The following is a 20,923-nucleotide window of genomic DNA, read 5'->3' on the forward strand; positions in this document are numbered from 1 at the left end:
GAAATGGAACACGTGCGTAAAAATTTTCCAACCGCCCCAATAAAATGCTTCCAAAATGTGGCCCATCTCTATCATATGACGACAGATTTTTCAAGGGCCCTCCCGGTTACGGTTTTGCTAGCGTCATTGTGGCTGCCCCCCCCGCATCGGTGACGGTAGGGAATTAACGAAAATATAGCACTAGTCATCGATGTGTATGAGGGGTTTTTTTTTGCTCTTTCTTCACCAACAACACAAAATCACAACCCGAAAGGTATTTCAAGCTGGCAAACAGTGATTCTTTTGCCAGGGGTGAACATTTTAACTGCAAAAGGGTGTTGCCTCTGCTTTGCCTTTTTTTTCTTCTTCTTCGCTAATCAATCAGAGATTCTCCTAATGATTGGATATTTCCGTTGGATATGGTGTTCGCTCGGTGTGCAGCAGATAATTGGGAAAAAGGTTTCGATGTTGATGTGTTTGCCGGTTTTTCATTGCGCTTGCTTCCTTTTATCGGTGGGTCATCAGAAGCACTCGTAAATCTTCGGCTTCTGCACAAAATGAGTGAGTTCGAATTGGGAAAAATAAAGCAGAACAAAACCAAAAAAAAAGCAGTGGGCATGAAAAGAAGGACCAAGCTTTGAAATGGCTGCCGTTGGGGTTTTCGTATTGAAGGAAGCAATTTCAAGCTTTTTCCTTCCCATGGAATTCCCCCCCACAACACTCCACATTGCTTTGGTTCTAATTTAACGGATAATTCGACGAACCCGGCTAGCCAACCAGCAGCGTGAGCGTCTCATAACCGTAACAGTGCTAGCTGGCAGCATCAGCAGCACGTCAACGTGTGACATAAATGCTCCAACAACAAAGAGGGCGAAACAGATAAACGAAGGACACTCTCTATTTCGTGGTGGAAAGCCCTACAGCAGCTTGACGCGCTCGGGGGATGCTGCTGCTGCCGCCGATGATGATGATGAGGATGATGATGGGGGAAAGCAATGGCGGACTGTCGGCCTTGCGCAAAGATGACTTCCGAATGGCTTTCTTGTGCTCTTTGTGATGAAGTTTTCCTTCCTGGAGTGAATTTAAATTCTTCCATCAGCCTGCGCCCGGGTTTGGGGCGATGGGGCAGGATTGCGATTGAATTTCCCCTTTCCATGTCATGCGGGGAGATGCGACCGACGCTGGGGGGGTTTTTTGTTGTTGTTTTTATTCCATCCTCGGTGCTGGAGCAACCGATACCGTGTGACACTTTGCTTCCCGGGGGGTTTTAATTGAATGCGAAAGTTTCCCATGCACATGGTACGGCGGTGGAGTGACGGGTGTCGGGTGATGAAGGTATGGTTTGTTTCATTTCCGACGTGAAAATGAGCCGACTAGTGAAATGGAAACACTGGCTGCCAAATTCACGGCCAATAAAATAGATATAAGCAGCAACGTCGTGCACTGTCGGCGGTGGAATCAGTCCGATTTGTCGTTTAACCTTACTTTGCTTTGCTCGCTAATGTTTGCTAATGAAATGTGTTTTCTTTTTTGCCCCTATTTACAGAGTCAATGCAACTCACCAACATTGGAAAAGGAGATAAAGGAGCATTTAGAAGTGTGAGTATAGTACAGTGTTAAGCAATGTTTATCTTACGAACCATTTTTTTGAAATATTTTTAGGTAAAAATATTGAAAGTTTGAGATTGCACGAAGCACGAATGATTTAAAAATAACAACCGATTGCCGAATTGCCCTAGACTAAAACCATTTGAGCTGCACGCGAATTCTCCTCTTCGTTGGACAATTGTTGGCCATAGTAATGTATTGGCTGTAAACAATCGTACACCCCTCCCGCCAGTATTTATTAAAACAAAACACTAACAAACGCCCAAAACCTGCGCTGCATGAAGATGGTACAGATGCAGAAATGGTCCCCCGACGACGACGGTATGGCGTTACCCGTGGTGTTACGCGGGTTTTGGTTTCACCCGGTAGCAGCAGCAACAAGCCCGTAAAAAAAAGTGCAAATATTTACCTTTCCCTTTATTTTCCCTTTCTTTGTTCTACGTTGCGTTGATAATAAGTTGTCTAAATATGAAAATCCCAGCTGCGTAGCAGGAGAGGAGCGTGCCGTGGGTTTGGCTTTGCCGGCCGAAGCAAAAGCGAACGGCACAAAACGATTCAGCGCACGGAGTGGTTTCTGCGTTTGTGTTTGTTTCCTTTTTCCCCGTGAAAGCACGAGGGGTTTTATTTTGTCAACTGATTCACACCGACGCTCTACTGGTGTGGCCGAAAGACAGGTATTTCGAAGAGTTTTTCCTTTATGCGCCCCCTTGCCCCTAAGGATATGGAACGTATTTTCCTCTGGAAAAGCTGGTTTTCGTCGTCAAAAGTCACCAGTAAAGGCAACAGGAATGGTTGAGCTGGTGGAAGACGTTCGTTAGTTGAAGACGGAGGCTGGCGAGGTTATGGGCTAAGGGTTTAAGGGGACAGAGTTGTGGGTCTTCCGTTTAACCTAGGATTTTAATCGAAGGCTCGAACGACACCGAAAGGAGGAAGCTGTAAGTTCGTTTGGTAAGGGGTTTCTGGGATGAGATTTATGTTCTTCCCAAGTGGAGTAACGCAAATTTGCGTCTTTCTTTCCCCACCGGAGATGCGTGGTTCGACTTTTCGACGGGGTGGAAACTTTTCGACTGGGAAGACGCATTTTTCGAACCCGAATTACGATGGTTTGGGCTAAAGTGTAACGATTAGAGAACAGCAAACTAGGAAGGTATGGTGCCCGGAACACCCACCGCCATCATCATCATCATCGTTGTCGTTTTTGGATAGGAACCCTTTTTCCCTTCCTGGGCTTTGTTTGCACAGAACACGAACCGCGTTCTTTTCCGCATCCGTCTGGTATTGGTGTGTTGTGTGCAGTGTAATCTTTTCGGCAAATATATATGCTGCTACTCTCTCGTGCTTTGAGAGCCACCTGAGCCAAAAAAAAAAAACACTTTCTTGAAGTACACAGACACCAACCGATCAGGACGCACGCACCGGTTCTGTGGTACGACTTTGTGTAAAGATTCCCAATCTTGGCTTCAATCGTAATGCTTCATCCCACGTATTTGGCCCGTAGGAACATGAATTTTTTATCGATTTAAAACTTCCCTTTGTGCCTTCCCATTGAATGGGCATCCGATCGGGAAACTTTCTTACCAGAAGGAATTAGTCGAATCCGTGTTTGTTTTCATATCCCCGAAGGAAATTAGGGTTGTTTAAATGTTACAGTTTATCCGTATAGATACGCTTAATTCCTCATAAAAACCGGAATGGGGTGATGGAAGGTCTGTTTGCCTATCTGCTATAAACCGATGGGTTCGTAAGCCATGCTTCTTCAGTCGGGAGTTTTGTGGTGATTTGGTATCCTTGGTGATCGGATCCCTCGTTTGCCGAGTTTTACCGTGGCAACACTAATCCCTGAACCCTGAACTTCAAATCGGGTCGGGTTAATGATAGCTTTAAGGTGGTGGTGGATGTTGGAAGTTATACGAGAGTGCTGTTAAACTAATGCTTCCCGTTTTCCCTACTTTCGATTACAGTATGAGCAAAGCGATGAAGACAAAGGATCGAAAATCGATGCAAGTTTGTCGAGAGCATAAAACATTGCAGGTTGGTTTATCTGTGTGCAGTTGTGCGCGTGAATAATATTCTAATGAACGGTGGTTTCCCTTGCTCCCTTCACAGGTACGCTTTCAGAAGCAAGAAAACAGTCTCATGGCGCTGCAGAATGAGAATAAATCGCTACACCAAAGAGTACGGCAGTACGAGACGTGCCTGGACGACATCATGCGCAAGGTGGTGGATGCACTCGTGGCGGAGGATAGTCTGCGGGACGAGGTGGCGATACTGAAGAGCCGGGTGCGCGACTTGGAGGCACAGAATGCGGCACTCGTCACCACACACGCCAGCCCGGCAAAGAGTCGCGATGAGGGTTACTGTACGATGAGCTCGGGACAGCCACAACCGCCGACGGAAGGACACCTGGAGGAGCTACCCGAAGAGCCGGAACAGTGGCTGATGTCGGCGGAACCCTGCACGGCTGACATGGAGGACTGGAGCATGTCGCAGGAAGAGCTAGCCACAGCGCTAGACGAGGAAAACCATGAGTGGATATGGAACTCCAGCTTTCTGACGACGGCGGAAACGCAGACTGAAGACATTACCGCCTTGCTACACGATCAGGTACGTAGTTTTGCCTCGTAACGTTGCGAACTAGAGCCCACCGTCCGGACAATGGTCGTCAATCATAATTCTTCCTGTTTGCTATTTGCAGATTGTGTACTCGGAGGACGAAGAGGTAGCATGTACGAATTTCACACGTGACTTTTATCGACTAGTCAGCTTCACGTCCGGAAGTACGCGCAGTTTACACTCTCCAGTGGCCGCGGGCGGCACTGTTCGGGAGGGTAGTGTAGAGCTAAGCACGAGCGAATCGAAGGATACAAGCACCAGCACGCTTGGGCGCCGTAGTACAGCCAAGGGAACTGTTTGCGATAGCAGCGATGAAGACGTAAATGAGCGACTGTCTCAAAGCCCGACACCGAGCGAGGGTGGACGGGCGCAAGTGCTCAGCTGTTCGTCGAGCGAATCGAGTGACGCATTAACCGAGAAGTTGCAACTTCCAGCATCTTCCTCACTGTCATGTAGTGCCGCAACAACCATCGACGAGGAGGAGGATGAGGTGGTTATACGCAACCAAACGTCACCGAAGAGGGCTGCCCAATCTCTGCCCCAATCGCCGAATCGTCGGTTTATGGGGAATAAGTTGCTGGAGACGGATGTTGTCAAGGGTGCGGTTTCCACCAATCCTTCACTGTCGCTCAACACGGCCGATCTGCTGCAGGATGTGCTGATCACGTGCCACAACCAGCTGAAGGGTAAAGCAGCCACAAAGCCTGAAAGTGGCGTAACTCCTCGTGCTCAATCGCCTGCGTCTTCAACTTGGCGAAGGAGTACGGGATGGCGACGAATACAGCGTGGTAACGGTGTGCATGTAAGTATTGATGTAGGTTGTTCATAATTGCATAAAGGATATTGAAACTAATGGTAATCCTATATGTCCTGCAACAGGAAACGCACATCCCCGTCCCAATTGGCGCGAAGGATAGACTCAAATCGCCTCCACCGGTACCGATTCGTCGAACTTTCGCCAGCTAGCCGACCATCTGCCCTTCTGAGTAATGATCGTTCGTGCGTGCATATACTTCTGGCGAGTAAAAAGTGGTCTAACCTATGCAAGGTGCTTGCTCCGCACAAGTCCCAAATATGCCCAAGACTTACAAAATAATGTCGAATTAATCAGGTTATGAAAAGCAAACGTTTTACACGTGTAAACACACCTATATACACCAGTACTGGTTGTAAATGTTTTTTTTTTGTTGAATGGCAAAGGAAGCAATAATCGTTTCCTCCACTCTCAACACATGAGATAAAACGTAAGGAAGCACACATACACACACACCTATAATACATACACACGGAACCATATAACACCTTATAGCTGTAGCGAAGGAAGAAGGCAACATTAACAGGGCGTACTAACTGCTTAACGTAGCTGTCTTTTGTGCTACTACGTTAATGATTCCTCAGACTACTGGTGTTGAAAAGCAAGTAAAACTTAGAAATTAAACAGAATAAAAACCTCTAGACCGTAAGATAACAACATTTGTGATAATACGTTTAAAACATACAACTCAAAACAAAGAGATGAACAAACACACGCAGCGCAACCTCTCGAAGCAGGATGCGCTAGAACCGTACTGATATGATACACACAAAGACAACACGCTGATACGCTGCCAGCAAAACGAATGTCTCACCTCATACATTAATTGGCGTGTACAGTAAACGAAACGATCTATATTGGTAATAGACCACGGAAAAGGGTTGGAACTGTTGGACAATAAGAATATTTGCAGCATTTCTTTCGCCGCATCTCGTGCATAAGCGGGAGATAGGCAACGATCCCTAACTCTTACTTACCAGAAAGGTTGTGAGCAGAATGAAAAGAATAATGGCCACATGGAAATCGCTCGGAATGATTAGGGCAAAACACATTTCCAAATGGGAAGGGTATGTCAGCGTATTGCTGGCAAGAACGGTATTAATGTTCCAATAATGTTGCAGCACAACAAAAGCAGCAGCTGCTCGTTTGCAAATTACGAACACATAACGGTAATAAGAGCAACACCCTGAACGAATGCTATTTATCCTTTTTGTTGATTGAGCCCTGAAATCTGTTTAACATTACATATGCACGTTTAACAGCGAAGCGTAAACTTAATAGGCTAATTATACTACTTTCAGCAGGATATGCTCTTCACTGCTTATGGAACATATTTGATTTGTGATCCGGAGTTTGAAGATGCTTTGTTCGCTATTGCTTTGCGAGATGCTCATATCAATCATGTTGTTGAATATTTTTACTGCTATTTTCTGAAGTCAAGTCGGAAAGAGAATATTGTTTTGCTTACCTCGTAACATGCGAATATTTTGCCAATCTGCCGCTAAAAAGTTAGTCACCGTTTTGTTGCAAACATCGAACTCTCACGAATTTCTCGTACCGGAAATCGTCTAAACATTATCGATTGTTGTCGAGAGACAACATGTTCGCTTCGTATAGTGTTACCGTGAGTGTTTTACCTTATATTACTCTGTATATCAGCCAAATTGTATGCTAGCATTTTCTATAATCTTCGTCGCGCTTCATATCTTACCATTTGTCTATACACATACTAGTTGCGATGATTTATTGGCACCTATTTGCTTAGCGGGAAAACATAATAGAACACATTGAACATTAGCACGATGAGTGTGTAACACACTGATGGGGGTAACAATAATACTGGAACGAGTAGAATATCTAAAACAACACGCAAGGTACAAATATGGAATGCGCCGGTATTGTGTTTGGGTGTTGCGATTATGTTGTAGGGAAGAGACAAGAACGTTCACTAGGAAAGAAGGTTTGGTTATGGCAAATATTGAAAGGTTAATAGGAAAACAGAATAGAAATCAACTGAAATCAAACTACTTTACTACAGTTTACTCGGCAACAGAGATTTCTGTTGATGAGTTTCGTATGATAACACACTTGTTCTTAGTAGTCACACACCTGCTCACACCAGTTCGCGAAAAGTAATGTCCCAGGTGGTAGGAACACTATTTTACTGTATCACCCTAGGACCTAACTATGTAATGTGCATGTCGTTGTGTAGAAGAGTGTCGTTCGGAATGAAAACTGTTTGGTATGGAAAGGTTAGTAGGAATTTTTGCGATAGAAAGATACTCGGGAAAACAAACGCTAGCCAGACCCAGCATTATACACAAGTAGCATTACTATTCGTTCGTTCGTGGTAAAGTTTCAAAATATCAACAATCATTAGTGCACACAGCAATAGCAGCAAGTGGGCAGGATGTACATGTTCGATAAGTTCTTCTTGTATACATACTAAATGTTGAAACCCCCGGTGTACTGAGGTGACGCAATGCATTATACACTATTTACTTTTTTGTAATAATTTCTTATATATAAGGACCAGTTAGAGGGACTTTTACTATTTATATCGAACTTCTAAACACCGCGGCCACAACCATGATGTGTGAGCCGTTCCGGTGCGGATAATATGATCGGGTACGTTTGTAGATGGTGTGCGGTAGGGTGCATTTGAGCAACAAACGGCTCGAATGTCGGTCGCACACGAAGACGAACAACTTTAGAATGGCCTTCGCCGATCGATGAACAGAGTAGGGTTTGTGAAAAATTTCATGATAGTAATATTAAAACCTTTTCAAACTAATCATCAAAGTTTGGACGGACTGTATTTCTTTGCTGACCGGGAGCGGATGATGACAAAAAATGCTTTTTATCCTTTTTTTTTGTAGTCTTTCAATCATCTTTCCATCATTTTCAATGTTTGCGAGGGCGGGCATGGTTTGACACCTCTGACGCTTACAAGATCTGACATGTATGTAACTTTGCTTACAAGTTCTCAGGGGATGGCGATGTAAGGCAAAATGGTTGAAAGAGTCCATTTTTTTATTTTTTATTTTTCGTCCATTGCATGCAGCTTGTGTGCAAGAAAAACTTGTGGACACTTTCGATGCTTTTGCCAGAATAAAATGCAATGGTAGCATGATGTTTTCCCACTTGATCGATAACAAATGAAAGAGAGTTTCGTTCGTTTGCTTGGAATAACAAACACACAAACTATGTTCTAATGGAAAGGCTTAAGCTCAAATTGAAATACATTAAGTGAATCAAATATGAAAGTATTGCATGTTTAAAGTGTGTCTTTAAAGGTTAGCCTCTTTAAAGGTTGGACATCTCTCAAATAATTTAAATTGAACTTATGTTTAAACCACCTCACGCAAGCTTACACAAGGTTTTGTGCTCTTTTCTTCATCAAATTCTTGGGAAACCATCTTAGAAAAATTGTTCGCGACATTTCGAAACATACATACGAATCTGTATAAAAGACTGCCCAAAAAAAAACAACTGTCACAAGCAAAAGATAAGAGCCGTGCGCTTTGCGTAGGTCTAAACAGTGAACCATACCTTTTTTCATTCACATGCGACCCAATGTCGTGGCAATTAAATAGTTAAACATGCGTGTAATTTGTGAACCCTTTTTCGCAAAAAAGGAATGCAATTTAATCATATTTCATGCTGAAACAGTCACGTTAAATTTGATCAATTCTGTGCCGTTTAAATCGGTTCCTTGAAGGATTTCCCCGTACTGCTGCTGGTTGGAAAACAAAAGAAAACCCATTCGTGAGGGAGTGTATAACAATTGCAACACTTGATACAGCTTCCGGCAAACCAAGAACGAACCGGAAACACTCAATAAAACTGGGTCAATTTAAGCCTTAGCGTGTGCCGCATTCGAGACTGATGGGTCGTATTGGATTTGGAAGCTAATCAATTGTCTTCTGCTACGTTGATTGATGAGTTCAATAACTGAGCAAAATGGGGCCCCGGAAGAGTACAGCTTAGGAGCATGCGGGCACTGTAACCGAGAAACAGATGGGAGGTCAAGAAATGAAATGGCATGCTGCAAAATCGTCCCAATCGGTGGGTCGGTTAATAATCGTCCTTCAGCTTTAAGAGGGCCCGAAACTCCCGTTGTCTATCACTTCCGGCCAACAGGGGTATCCCGGTTGGACGGTCCCGACGGGGGTTAAAACACTCGGCCCAGCACACCCTCCAAAGGTTGGCTTTTTGACGTTTGAAGAGACATTCAACCGGAGCCGGGTACCATTACATTAACGGTGCTTGAAGCCGGTGCGCTCCTCCGGTTCTTTCGGTCGGTGAGGCGAAAAAACCCCGGGTCCTGTTTCGTTTTGTTGCTGTCATACACGCCAGCACCAGTGACGGATGCTGCGGTAGACGACCCACAGGTTCGAGACAGTTTACAGAGCGGGACGCAATATCCTGCCCGGAGCTTACATTACACGGGTGGCTTAACAGGTTAACATGCGAGTGGAGGCAAGGCTTCGCTAATGAAGAACCTCACCAAATCGTTGCGCGGTTGCCGAAGGACTGCGGCTTTTAGAAAGCGGCCCCCGCCATATCACACAACAGTTTCAATGGAGTGTCGTTGTCGTGCTGTCTGCAGCAAAACGATCCGAGAGTGTGCCAGTGTGTAGTGTACGCGAATGAATAACCCCCCCATTATGCTTTGAATACGTGTATCCATTTCAAGTGCGGCTTCTGGCGTTACACGGTGCGTGCGCCTTGATTCCGGGAAGCGATGGGGAAGTGCTGAAACGATCCAAACTGCCAACGATTAAGTAAATCAATTTAAATGTGCTGTGCGACTAGGAATGGTGACGCAATTACGGTGGGTACAAGCAAAGACATTCGGGTAATGGACTGGTACATGTACGGCATGTTAACTGGATATTTATTTCTCGTTTGTTCCAAAGCAAAATTATCCTTGTTACGTGTGTTATCTCATTTCTAACCGATTTTTTTTTTACTTTTTATATAAGTTATTTACTGTTTTGAAAACTTATTTGATGTTACATTTTAGTTATTATTTTACGCGTTTTAGTTGATTTGTTCTCTGTTCTTTTCACTTAACAAGCTGTTTTGTTAACTTTTATGTCTTCTTTTGAGCTTAACGGACAATTCGTTTCTTTTTTTACAACAATACTTATTCTGAAGAAATGCTTAGACAATTTTTTTTATATAAATTTATATGATTTACAATTTTTTTAAATTTTGTTTTTGTTGCGTCTTTTAAGAAACACTTACACGAAATAATACTTTTTTACGCAGTTCCATGATTATTATTTTAATTGCAGTTCATTGTTTATTATTTTTTTTTAAATTATTCATTTTGTTATCAACTTTTTTTTCATTTTGTTTTGTTATTTGTTTTGTTCGATTGTATTCGTTACTTGTTATTTTTATTTATAACTCTACTTTTTACTTTGCTTTATTCTGCTTTTATTTTTACTCGATTTAAATATACAAAAGTTCTTGTCTTTAATTTATTATCACAATCCTTTTTTGGCTAATGCTTCAAAGATGGCAAAGAATTTTTTCTTTAATCTCAAACAAACAAGATGCTTACAAGAACAATGCAACCATTTCCCATAACAATCCTTTTACCTTCGAACAAATGCAAATTTCCACTGCCTTTCTTTTTGTAGCAGTAATGTCGTTTTATCCAATTTTGTTTTGTTACCAACCTACCATAAACATGGAATTGATGATCCCGCTTCTGTGGGTCGAAAGTGCCGATCATTAATCAAGGAGGCTGTTAAATGTGTGTTTGTGTAGGCGCACTTTTGCAGGGTTTTTGAGTAAAGAGGCTTCATAAAAGATAAATGGAAGGGTTCATCTTTGGGATAAAGTCTTGATAAAAACATAATAATGAAAGCTTCGGTACGCAATTTCACTTTACGACAACAATAGCTAGCTCGGAGTTTTCCCATTCCAATCGACAGTAACATTAACGGAAAAAGTTTTACCATATTTTTTAAACAATCCATCACACTTTACAGCAGACGCGAGTCACCTGTGAATGAGGCGAAGGCGCCTTGAAGGTGACATATTAATAAAAAGATTATAAAATATTACAGCTAAAATTTGATAGAGATAGAACGATATACAGTACGATTTGGGCGTTATATTGCCTTCCACAAACTACGCAATTTGAGTTTAGTCGTTTGTTGATAAATATATACACCATCAATTGGATTAATTTCACTAATCAATAGACTTCGGTTTCTCAGTTCGGTTGCTTTAAACAAGCTTTTATTCCCGCATCAAAGCAACGGTGTGGTTGCTAGATCGAAGCCACTGAAACCACTTTCCAAGCATCATTCAGCGCTGCTGAAGCATCTAGCAATAATGATTCATCTTTACTTCATCTGTAAAGCGCTAAATAATTAGTTCAATACAGCCGGCGCTGTATTCATGGCGGAAAACCACTGTAACGCCACACGGACGAGCCTTTTTTCATGACAGTGATTAATTACCCATTTCGTAAGATTCGCAGTGCGCGCGTACGTCTCGACGAGCTTTGGTGTTCACGGCATGCCGGAGTACGGATGAATTTGATTAGCATTATGTTTCCTAATTTTGTGCATTGCCTAAATGGCCACCAGTGTGGTGATGGGCGGGCATGGTCCGGTAGTAGTTGGAAAGCCGAAACCCCAGCCAGTGTGGATAAAGTTCAATTTCATGTTTTGCGATAGTTGACGAAGGATGGAACAGCAAAAATACAGGCGAAGACAAAAAAAACCCATTGACCACACCACGATAGGACACAGAAAAGGAAGCCATTATCGGCACGGCACGAGGGTATCGATTTCCCAATTTCGTTTCACGTTCCCTTTCCCGCTTTCGAAAGGCGTCCGGTGCGGTCCGGTGGGCTTAACCCGGGTAGATTTAAGCCCGGAAGCTGCGGGTTTGTGCACAACATAAGGGCTTATTATTACGAGAATGTGTGAGATTGTGCGTCATGTTAGTTCCTTCCTTTTTTTTTTGAGTAGCACAGTAAAAAGGGAAAAACAGCGGAAATCGATTAAACTCACTAATTCCCAATGTCGCTGATCCGTGTAGTTGGTTTTGATGGAAGTTGCTAGTCATTGGGTTTTATCGACGTGCTTTTGATGCGTGAGTAGATCGTTGTGCATTCGCCATTATGGAGTGATTTCTTCTTGTCGTAACTGTTTCATTAAAGAACATCGTATTTAGTGGTGGGAAAAGTGGCCACATATGTTGAAGCACGATAAATCACATGGTGTGTGGAATGAAAAGAAAAAAACCTCACAAAGAACCTGGTTGATTGTCAATAATAGGAGGTCGGAATTGTCATTGGAGTCCTCAGTGCAGGAGGCCCTCATAACCAAAAACAAGTAAAGGATGATAGCTTTGAGGAAAAATACTTTATCTCTTCCATCCCCAGCACTTTCTTCTAGTACATTACACACTTCGGGTCACCAACAATAGATACATTCCCTGATGGATGGTAATCTCATTAATGGAAGGATATATTTAAGTGTCGACGAGCACTACCCCGAAAGAACAAAGAGTAGAATGTGGAGAGAACTGAAAAAGCGTTCTAACACGAAACAGAAACAGCAAAGCTTATGTAGACCAAGGACATTGAGAAGAAAAGAGCTACTAGGTATCTTCACCATTCTTGGGTGAAGTCGTCTATATCATTGTTTACTTACCTCAATCATTGTCCTACCCATAAAGGGCTATGATAAACTTAGCCTAATGTATCTGTTGAAACTAAATTACCTTGTTCCTAAACGCAGAATCTCCATCACTGTCGTAGGGTTTGATGTCACCAAAGTTGAAGAATTCTAGTCAACTCCGTTAAAATGCATGGAGTTGTAAGATGAGAACCAAAGCAGTTATGTCTTCTACTCTAATATTAGGTATGTTATCTTCTACAAGAACATGTCCCGAACTCTCTACTCGGTACTTGAGCCCTCTGCTAGCGATTTCGTCCGAAATGATCACCTCTGACCGATCGTAGACGATGAAGAAGAAGTATATGCTCGATAGGGGTAAAAGAGATGTAGTTATTTGGGGAGATCTCGAGTTTGGAGATATTCGAATCGTACCGTGGAATACCGATCATTTTGGTGAAATCCGAATTTCTTGGGGAATCGTACGAACTGTGAGCTCCCACATTTCTGAATACACCATCAATAACCGCAGTACATATCGTATGCTGATACGTCCAGTAGTAGCTTTATGATCACGAGGTTTTACCCAGTTCTCATCGTTTATACGAGATTTCCCATTTGTTGTAACTCAAACGACTCAAGATAAAATATCGATGGGACAAAAGACCAAATGGATGGATATGATTACTTTTCGTTACATAAATCGGGAGGCTTAGAATAGAAACGACATCTTAAAAGCAGATGTAGATATAAAATTTCCTCATGTATTACTTACGTCAGGATTTACAGGAAGAGAACAAGCCAGATCGTTAGTGCCAGGCTCATAGTGACGCAATTATTCCAAATTGTCTCCAAAAGTGTTACACCCAACAATCTGGACATCAGCATATTCCGGCCACCAATCATCAACCGATGTTGTAATCAGTTCCGCGAAACAATCCAATCTTGTTTCCATTACATTGTGCTGAATAAATCACTTCTGCAAAACCTCACTCCGTGGCAGCACGCACACGTTAACCCATATCGCTCTCCCGGTGACAGTTAATAATGCAGCTGATAAAGACGTTCCGCGGACCGCTCCTGCACACAGATGTTGGCACTGCGATCGGCCATCCCGAACGGAGCACTGTAAGCCGGATGTTTCGTCCGGAGCATCAAATCCTGTTTAGCATAATCTATACGTGCATGGTAATTAATTTAAGCTTACCGTGTCCCAAATTACCGTACAAGCGGAACGATCAGCAAGCGGATGGTGGGTGTGTATGGAGCAGGTGGTATGTGGAACCATAAATTATCTAATTTATACCATACCCGTATCACTTTCACCACACACACACGCACAAACAAATACGCACACCATGCGCAGTTATTGTGCGTAGTGAGTTCGTGGCTCAGGTCGAGAACTCCCGCTCGGGGCGGGGTTCATCGGTTCGTCCAAACATGAAAATCGGACGTTGGGAAATCGGGAATGCTGCCTGTGTGTTCCGTACGATCGAACGCATCGAAGCAGCAGCAATAGGGTAGCCAAGATTTACGGTGTTTATTTCGTTTGGTTTGCATGGCCGGAGCACCTTTTGGGTCACCTGATGATATTCCACGCTATGTAAGACCGTGGAGGCTGTGCAATGCGATGAACACTGTGTGAGCATGCCGTGAAGAAGCGTTCGCGAAAGCAAAACAAACCATACCACAACTCACCATTATTGCCACCGATTTGACAAGAATGGCAGATGGGGGTTAACAAGTTTTAACCTAGCAACCCTTGCTTTTATGGGTCAGTATTTTGCTTTCCATCCATCCGTTGGTGGGGGGGGTTTTGTTTTTTGGTGTTTGGTTTTGAAGTGGAAAATCAGTCAAACAATACGCGGCACCCCGTAGGCTGATCGCTGCATTCCGCGCGGTAAGCGTTTGCTAAGAGCCGCAAAAAAAGAAATCCGAACAGACTCTGAGTGAACCCGTTGAAGGCATTGCAGGGGCGCTACAGTAACGAGGTAGCACAGGTTTACTCTGTTTATGATTTACGACACACAGTGATCGCTCATATTTTGTCAGCCCCGTTGTGGATAAGCGCAACACGTGGCTGGTTGCGAACGGCATCAGGGTGAGGGTGGTGGTGTTGCGCACGGTACACGTTTTTCCATCAGTGTACCACATTGAGTATGCAAATGAGATTCATGAAAAGTGTGCTTGTTTGTGGTGGCTTTTGGCGACGGGGAACCGGTTTTTTTTTCTTTTGCACAAGTGCGTGATTGATATTTGGGAAAGTGTACAGAATGTCACTGTGAAGGAAGCATTGCACGAAGCGGCCAACTTTTTCCCGTGCCCTAAACGTTACGGGTAACGGCTTACCAGGTGTGTGAGCATATTTTATAAACATGAGCTGCCATGTTTTTCTTATTCAACCTTTAACCGTGCCGTATATTTGTTGCTTTAAGAAATGACAACACCAACGCACCTGATACTGATTTGTAACACAATTTTCCGAGAACATGGACTTTTATTTTCGGCCCTAAAACATTTTCCACCTACCGGTACCACATTCGAATGTAATGCTCGGGTTGTTATTGGGCGAGGGTTTTTTTTTTTTATTTGCCATTGTTGACTCCGCACAACTGACCGTATCGATGGAACGTTTGATACGGTTTAGTGACATTCGGAGTGCGGAAAAATGCCAAATTGGATGGTTAATAACCATGCGAAAAGCTATTTTCCTATTTTCCACCGAAAGCAAACGGTTCACCGATGTTTATGGGCAATGTGACTTTGGTTTGTTTGCTGATGTCGACCAGCTTCTGGCTCGTCTAGCGCCGTTTAACGCGTAGAAGATTGTTGGTTCCATTGCCCATCGATCATTGTTAGTATAATGACGAAAAAGAAAATCCGATCCATCCTCGGGGGGAGAAATTGTACTTCAATTTGCTTTTGCTAACCGTTTTATGGCTGTACGTTTATGTCGATTGCATGAAAATTAAGCACTGGAAACAATTATTGGCAGAAATTGTGTGAAAAGTTGCGTCTTTTATATGGTTAACGCACTGCAATGTAAATTTATGTCAAAAGATCCCAAAAAGATCCCAATCATCTCACAAATCAATCAAGAATAAAAAAAATGGTAAACTATTTTCCTTAGACAACCTGAAGTGTTATCAAATTGTTTTCTACTGTTGTCCACAGGATCTTTAAGTATAAGCTTTAAAAGACTGCAACTGCTTGGCGGCCTTGAGTTGCTGCTGAAGTTCTTCAATCCGCCCAAAGTCAAGCTGACGAAATCAAGTGTCAGCAGTCCTGCATTAATTCCGGGTCTATCACGCCTCCCCGGTCGTTGTAGGCGGCATAGCTTACGAGCGGGGACTTTCGGTGTGATTCTAACGCAATTACCAACCAACCGTCCTCATACTCAAAGCCCGCAGTTCACCACTTCATCGTACAACTCATCACTGGTGTAAAGCTCATCATGGCTATCTTAGTAGCCCATCGTTGAAGCGAATTTCCGACTCTCTTTTCACACGTATTAGACCAACAATTCTCGCCGGGCATCTTTCTCGGACGTCTTTCCGCACGAGTATTAGCGAAGAAGCTAGGCCGTGTATTAGCTGCCGCATTCAAGTACTTGGACAGTACATATTTAATCATTTGTCCATTGCAACAGATGTTTCAGGCGAAGCAGTTTCCTCGGGACACGCTTAAGTGTGTCTCTTCCTTAATAACGTTATCAATCAAAAGTTTGGGCAAATGTTTGAATATCACCCCTGCACAAATCTCTGTACGTTACCTGCCAAAGCGCAGAATATATTTTATTGCTATTAGAATTATTAATATCATAATTCATCTCAACGACCACTCGGACATCAGGAAAAAAACCTTTGCAGCACTAATCTTGACTTAGGTACGGAAATAAAATTTAAAAGGACTTTTTGAAAGACTATTTTACGACCTTGTGCAATAAATTATAGCGGTTAGATTCCAAATATCCTGGAATGCATCATCATAAGTTGGCATCGCATTTATAACACATCTGATGTTGGTTCATAACGTACTGAGCTAGCTTGGAACGGTCAGCTCACAGAAGTGAGCGCGAGATTTATCTCACGAATGAGCTGGCTAACGTGAGCCAGCGGTGAGCTTCGCTAGAATTCGCTCGCGTGAACACGAGTTTTCGCTAGACTTAGACATTGTAGCTATTCAATCATTAGAATCTATTAGAATCAATCAAATCAATTAGTAGTCTCAAAATTATTTCATTCTTTGGACTATTTTACATGATATTAACATAAACATTGTAATAAATAAACTGAGTAAACTTTCTATACAGTTTTTTTTTTTGTAAATAATTAATGAAGGTCGCAATATCTGACTTGTTGTTGAGCGGCGTATTACATACTGCTTGACTCATCCGAGCAATAAATAAGCTAAATTACAATGTATATACAAACAGCTAGTAATAATATAAATTCCAGACCTTACGTTGCCAAGAACTAATCGAGACATCACGTTTATTATTAGCGGGAAAATGAATTTACTTTGAAATTGCCAGCGAAGAAACACGTAAGTTATTGCGATCGTTGAAACTATACCAACCATTGCTAATAACCACCGTCATTAATTACCATCGCATATAGCTACCGAACAACACGAAAGAGAAAAATTTATGCAAATTGCTCTTCAACATTGTATTCTTCTACCGCCCAAAACCAAAAACGGAAAGAAACATTCCACCCAACCTTTACCAGTCGTTGCCAAACTATGGCGCGGGTTTGTTTCCTGGCCAAAACGTGTACGTGCAACGAAACTATTTTTAGTCCACCGCCAACCAAGTAAATTCGCGCCGCGAACATCCTGAAACGTGAACCATCGAGACAAAACCGTCCTGTCAGTTCCAGCGATACACGGTAATAGTCTTGTGTTTATTATTTTTACAATAGTGAGTTGTATATGCGGGCGAAGTTTGCGAACCCAAAACACCCACACGGAAAGCCATCGAGCGGTCCGGACCCATCTGTCTGAGGCCCGGATTCCTTCCTTCCGTACGGTTACGAGTGATTTATTTTCGGTTCGGAATTCATCCCCTGTCCATCCTGCTCTCTCTCTCTCTTCTTCTTTCATTCCCCTTAACTCCACTGGCTGAGTTAGATTGTGCTGATAATGGAAAAAGAATTAATTTCTAGCCATATTGCCTTATCTCGTAGCCTTATCCGCTTTCTAGCTTCATGCTTTGTTTATTTACCCATCCCGAGACGAGAAGTTGAGAGGGATTTTTTTTTTTGGTTACAAGGTTCAATCAAATCTCAGTTACGTTAAAAATATTTGCAAAATTATGCAGAACCGCCACCCCATCAACAATCTGTGGGTTTGGGGCATGTTTCCGCGGGATACGCGCCGTTTTTCATTTCATGTTCGCTATTACACTCTTAAAGTGGTTTAATTTCATGGGTTGTGTGGGTGGAGTATTTTAACTTTCCTGAGGCTTTTAAGGGGATAGTACACTTTAGACGTCTGAAAAATTGAATATTACAAAGATTAATTTGTTGGTCTGCATTGAGGAACTCCATTGGTCATCTCTAAAGTCAACCTGCTAATTGGCGGCCGTTATAGAGACCGTACTTTTTAAAGGCAGCACGAAATTTACATTTCTTCCTTTATTTGCAGTAAATTCCCTGTCATCGTAAGTAGAAGTTTTTGACAATGTTAAAAAAATGTTGCGATAAAATAGCAGGGTTTGCAACGCAAGAATGATCATAAAAGCATGCGCTGAAGATCTAGTTTTTATGTTACAAACACAACTTCGCAAAACTATACCAAACGTTATGTAGAAATTAAAAATTTCATCCACGGTCACATAAAAAAATAAGTTTTGAGTTAGAAATTCGAGTTCTAGGCTTCGAAACCGTGGCTTTGAAAAGATACACGAACCGAACACGAAGTATTTACGTAGAAAAAACTTCATGCTTAGTAGGCCAGATTTATTGAAAATGACAACTTACTAAAATAAACACAAGCAGTTATGGTCGACTGCAATTGCAAAAGGAGTTTTAAGTTGTGCGTGCTCGTTCTTGCGTCTGTTTCAAAGGTGAAATGAAGTGCCTTTGGAATGGTAAAGCAGCTATTCCAGAAACATTCTTAAATTATAAAAAAGCAATGTTTCATTTTTAATTTACAGAGTAAACCACCCCCTTAAAACAGTCCCGGCTCATTGCTATGCTTTTATGTTCGGGGAAAGCAATGTGATGGTGCATTTCTTCTGCCTACCATGAATATTTTAACGTACACCGGAAGTCCATGAAAGCATTTCCTCCATTGTTTTAAAAATGCTTTGTTTTAATTGTCGTTTAATCAAAACACACAAATCTCCTATCGCTACACCACAGTGCTTAACGCGTCACATGTTAATATGCAATCCCAGTTGGATGAAGATATCACTTCCAACTGTTTGTCACAAGCAACAACAAAAAAAGCGACAAAACATCACCTGCCAACAGTACGGATGGAAATCTTCACAAAGACCCACTCTGATTGCGAATGTCTTTACGTCTTTCGTTTATCGAACCGTTCCGATCAGACGCAGACAGTTAAAAAGAGAAAAACCTTCACCCCCGTAATGATCAACTTCATGCGATGTGTCAACTCGCTTTCAACGTTTGCCGTGTTGGGTGGGGGAACATGGCTTTGTGCCGGGAGTGTCAAAAAGGGAAACGACACCACTTGCCACTCCTTGGCCGGGCGCTCGCTAAAGGAAATATCAATCAATCGGATGGCATTTGGCTACGGAGGGATTGACGCGGTTTATCCTAGAGCTCGCATAAACGCCGCCAAAGACTTTGCACAATGGCGTGGCGGAAATTTGAGTCGTGCTGAGTCGTGGGGCGGATTCAAAGAGGAGGATATACCGCGTTTGGGGGGATTTTTCAACGTGCGAAAAGTGCGCTTCCGAACGGCGAGTGGAACACAATGTGTCAGATTGTATCGCGGGCGCCATCGAATCGTGGATTGTAAGAGGGTAAGTGCGTTGAAATGGTCTATTTGTTGGTTTCACTTACACCTTTTCTCCCACTCTGTCCTCCCTCCCACCGGTAGACCCCCTTTCCGCACCCTTTTTCCACTTCTTCCCCGTGTAACAAACTTATTCCAAAAATTCGCATGCTGCGAACCCGAACAGTGTTGCGGGTTTTGTAAACATCGTGTTCACCCGTGCCGGAACGTAAACAGCGTGCGGCTAGCGAACTCGGGCGGCCGCTGGGTTACTGTGCGGCCGCGATCGACCATCCTAAGGGGTTGCTGAAACATAAGTTGCATCTTGGTTTTTTTTGTAGCACATTCACACTCGTTGCCGCCGAACCGTTCGATTCGACAGCCTTTTCTGGTGGCGATGACGCACGCGCGTCATCATCCGAGAGGATCCACTGACGAAGCCGAACTCCGTCCGTACGGTGGGCCGGTACGACCGAAGCGGCCCCAGTTGACCGTGAGCATCGGTCCGGTAAGGATGGTTTCGTCGTTGGTGCTGCCACACCACGCTCGCACCGTTGGGCCACTGATAGCACGCGAAAGCCGCGAAATCTTCGACGGTGGTTCGTCTCGACCGGATCGTTTATTTGTCTTGTGTGTGCGGGCGTAATTTTGTGTTTTCCCTCATTGCTTTCCCAGTGGGGATGGGGGGAAGGGAATGGAACGCGAATGGTGTTGGTCTTGTGGTTGAGGGTTTTCTTTGTTTTTTACGATCGCACCATACGACTGGGATATGATTATCCGTTATGAATTATTGTGGTTTTGGGGGGCGGGATTTTTTTTTTGTTTTTTTTTAGTTCGTTGTGTGTGAGATGTGGAAAGTGTGATAAACTATTTTTGGAAAAATCCATCCACACGTTTCATCGTCACCTCAGTACGAAGCAAGGGTGTGAAAAGTGTGGTACAATCGAAGGAAATTTGATACGGCAAAGCAGAAGAAGACCATGCGTGTGTGTGTGCGTGTGTGAGTGTGCCAAAGTGATGGAAATCGAAGGAAAAAGACCATGCCTACTACTACTAATGCTGCTAGAAGAGCGATAGTGATTGGTGGTGCTTAAAAGCATAATTAATCGTAAAGATTGTCTCGATCGATCGAAACCCATTTGCTCGGCGTTCTCCTCGTTGCCGGCGTTCGATCGCCAAGCAACCCGTATCCAGCCAGATGTGTGACAGCTCTGCTTCCTCCACCGGGGGGGGCAGTGGCGAGTTGACTGAGTGAGCGGTTTAACGAGGTGGGAAGTGAGATTTTTAGAAC

At 43.2% G+C, this 20,923-nt stretch overlaps 1 protein-coding gene across 1 annotated transcript in view; it reads left to right on the forward strand.

The window, feature by feature from the left end:
• Positions 1–5,166, forward strand: part of LOC128713352 (uncharacterized) — a 47,404-nt gene extending 42,238 nt beyond the window's left edge. The window contains exons 4-8 of the mRNA XM_053808210.1: positions 1,526–1,578; positions 3,549–3,618; positions 3,694–4,191; positions 4,283–5,002; positions 5,080–5,166. Coding sequence (XP_053664185.1) covers positions 1,526–1,578; positions 3,549–3,618; positions 3,694–4,191; positions 4,283–5,002; positions 5,080–5,166 — 1,428 coding nt within the window. The remainder of the gene's footprint in view (positions 1–1,525; positions 1,579–3,548; positions 3,619–3,693; positions 4,192–4,282; positions 5,003–5,079) is intronic.
• The last annotated feature ends 15,757 nt before the right edge of the window (positions 5,167–20,923 follow it).

Source organism: Anopheles marshallii, chromosome 3, assembly GCF_943734725.1.
Source record: "Anopheles marshallii chromosome 3, idAnoMarsDA_429_01, whole genome shotgun sequence".
In the NCBI taxonomy this organism is placed as follows: Eukaryota; Metazoa; Arthropoda; class Insecta; order Diptera; family Culicidae; genus Anopheles; species Anopheles marshallii.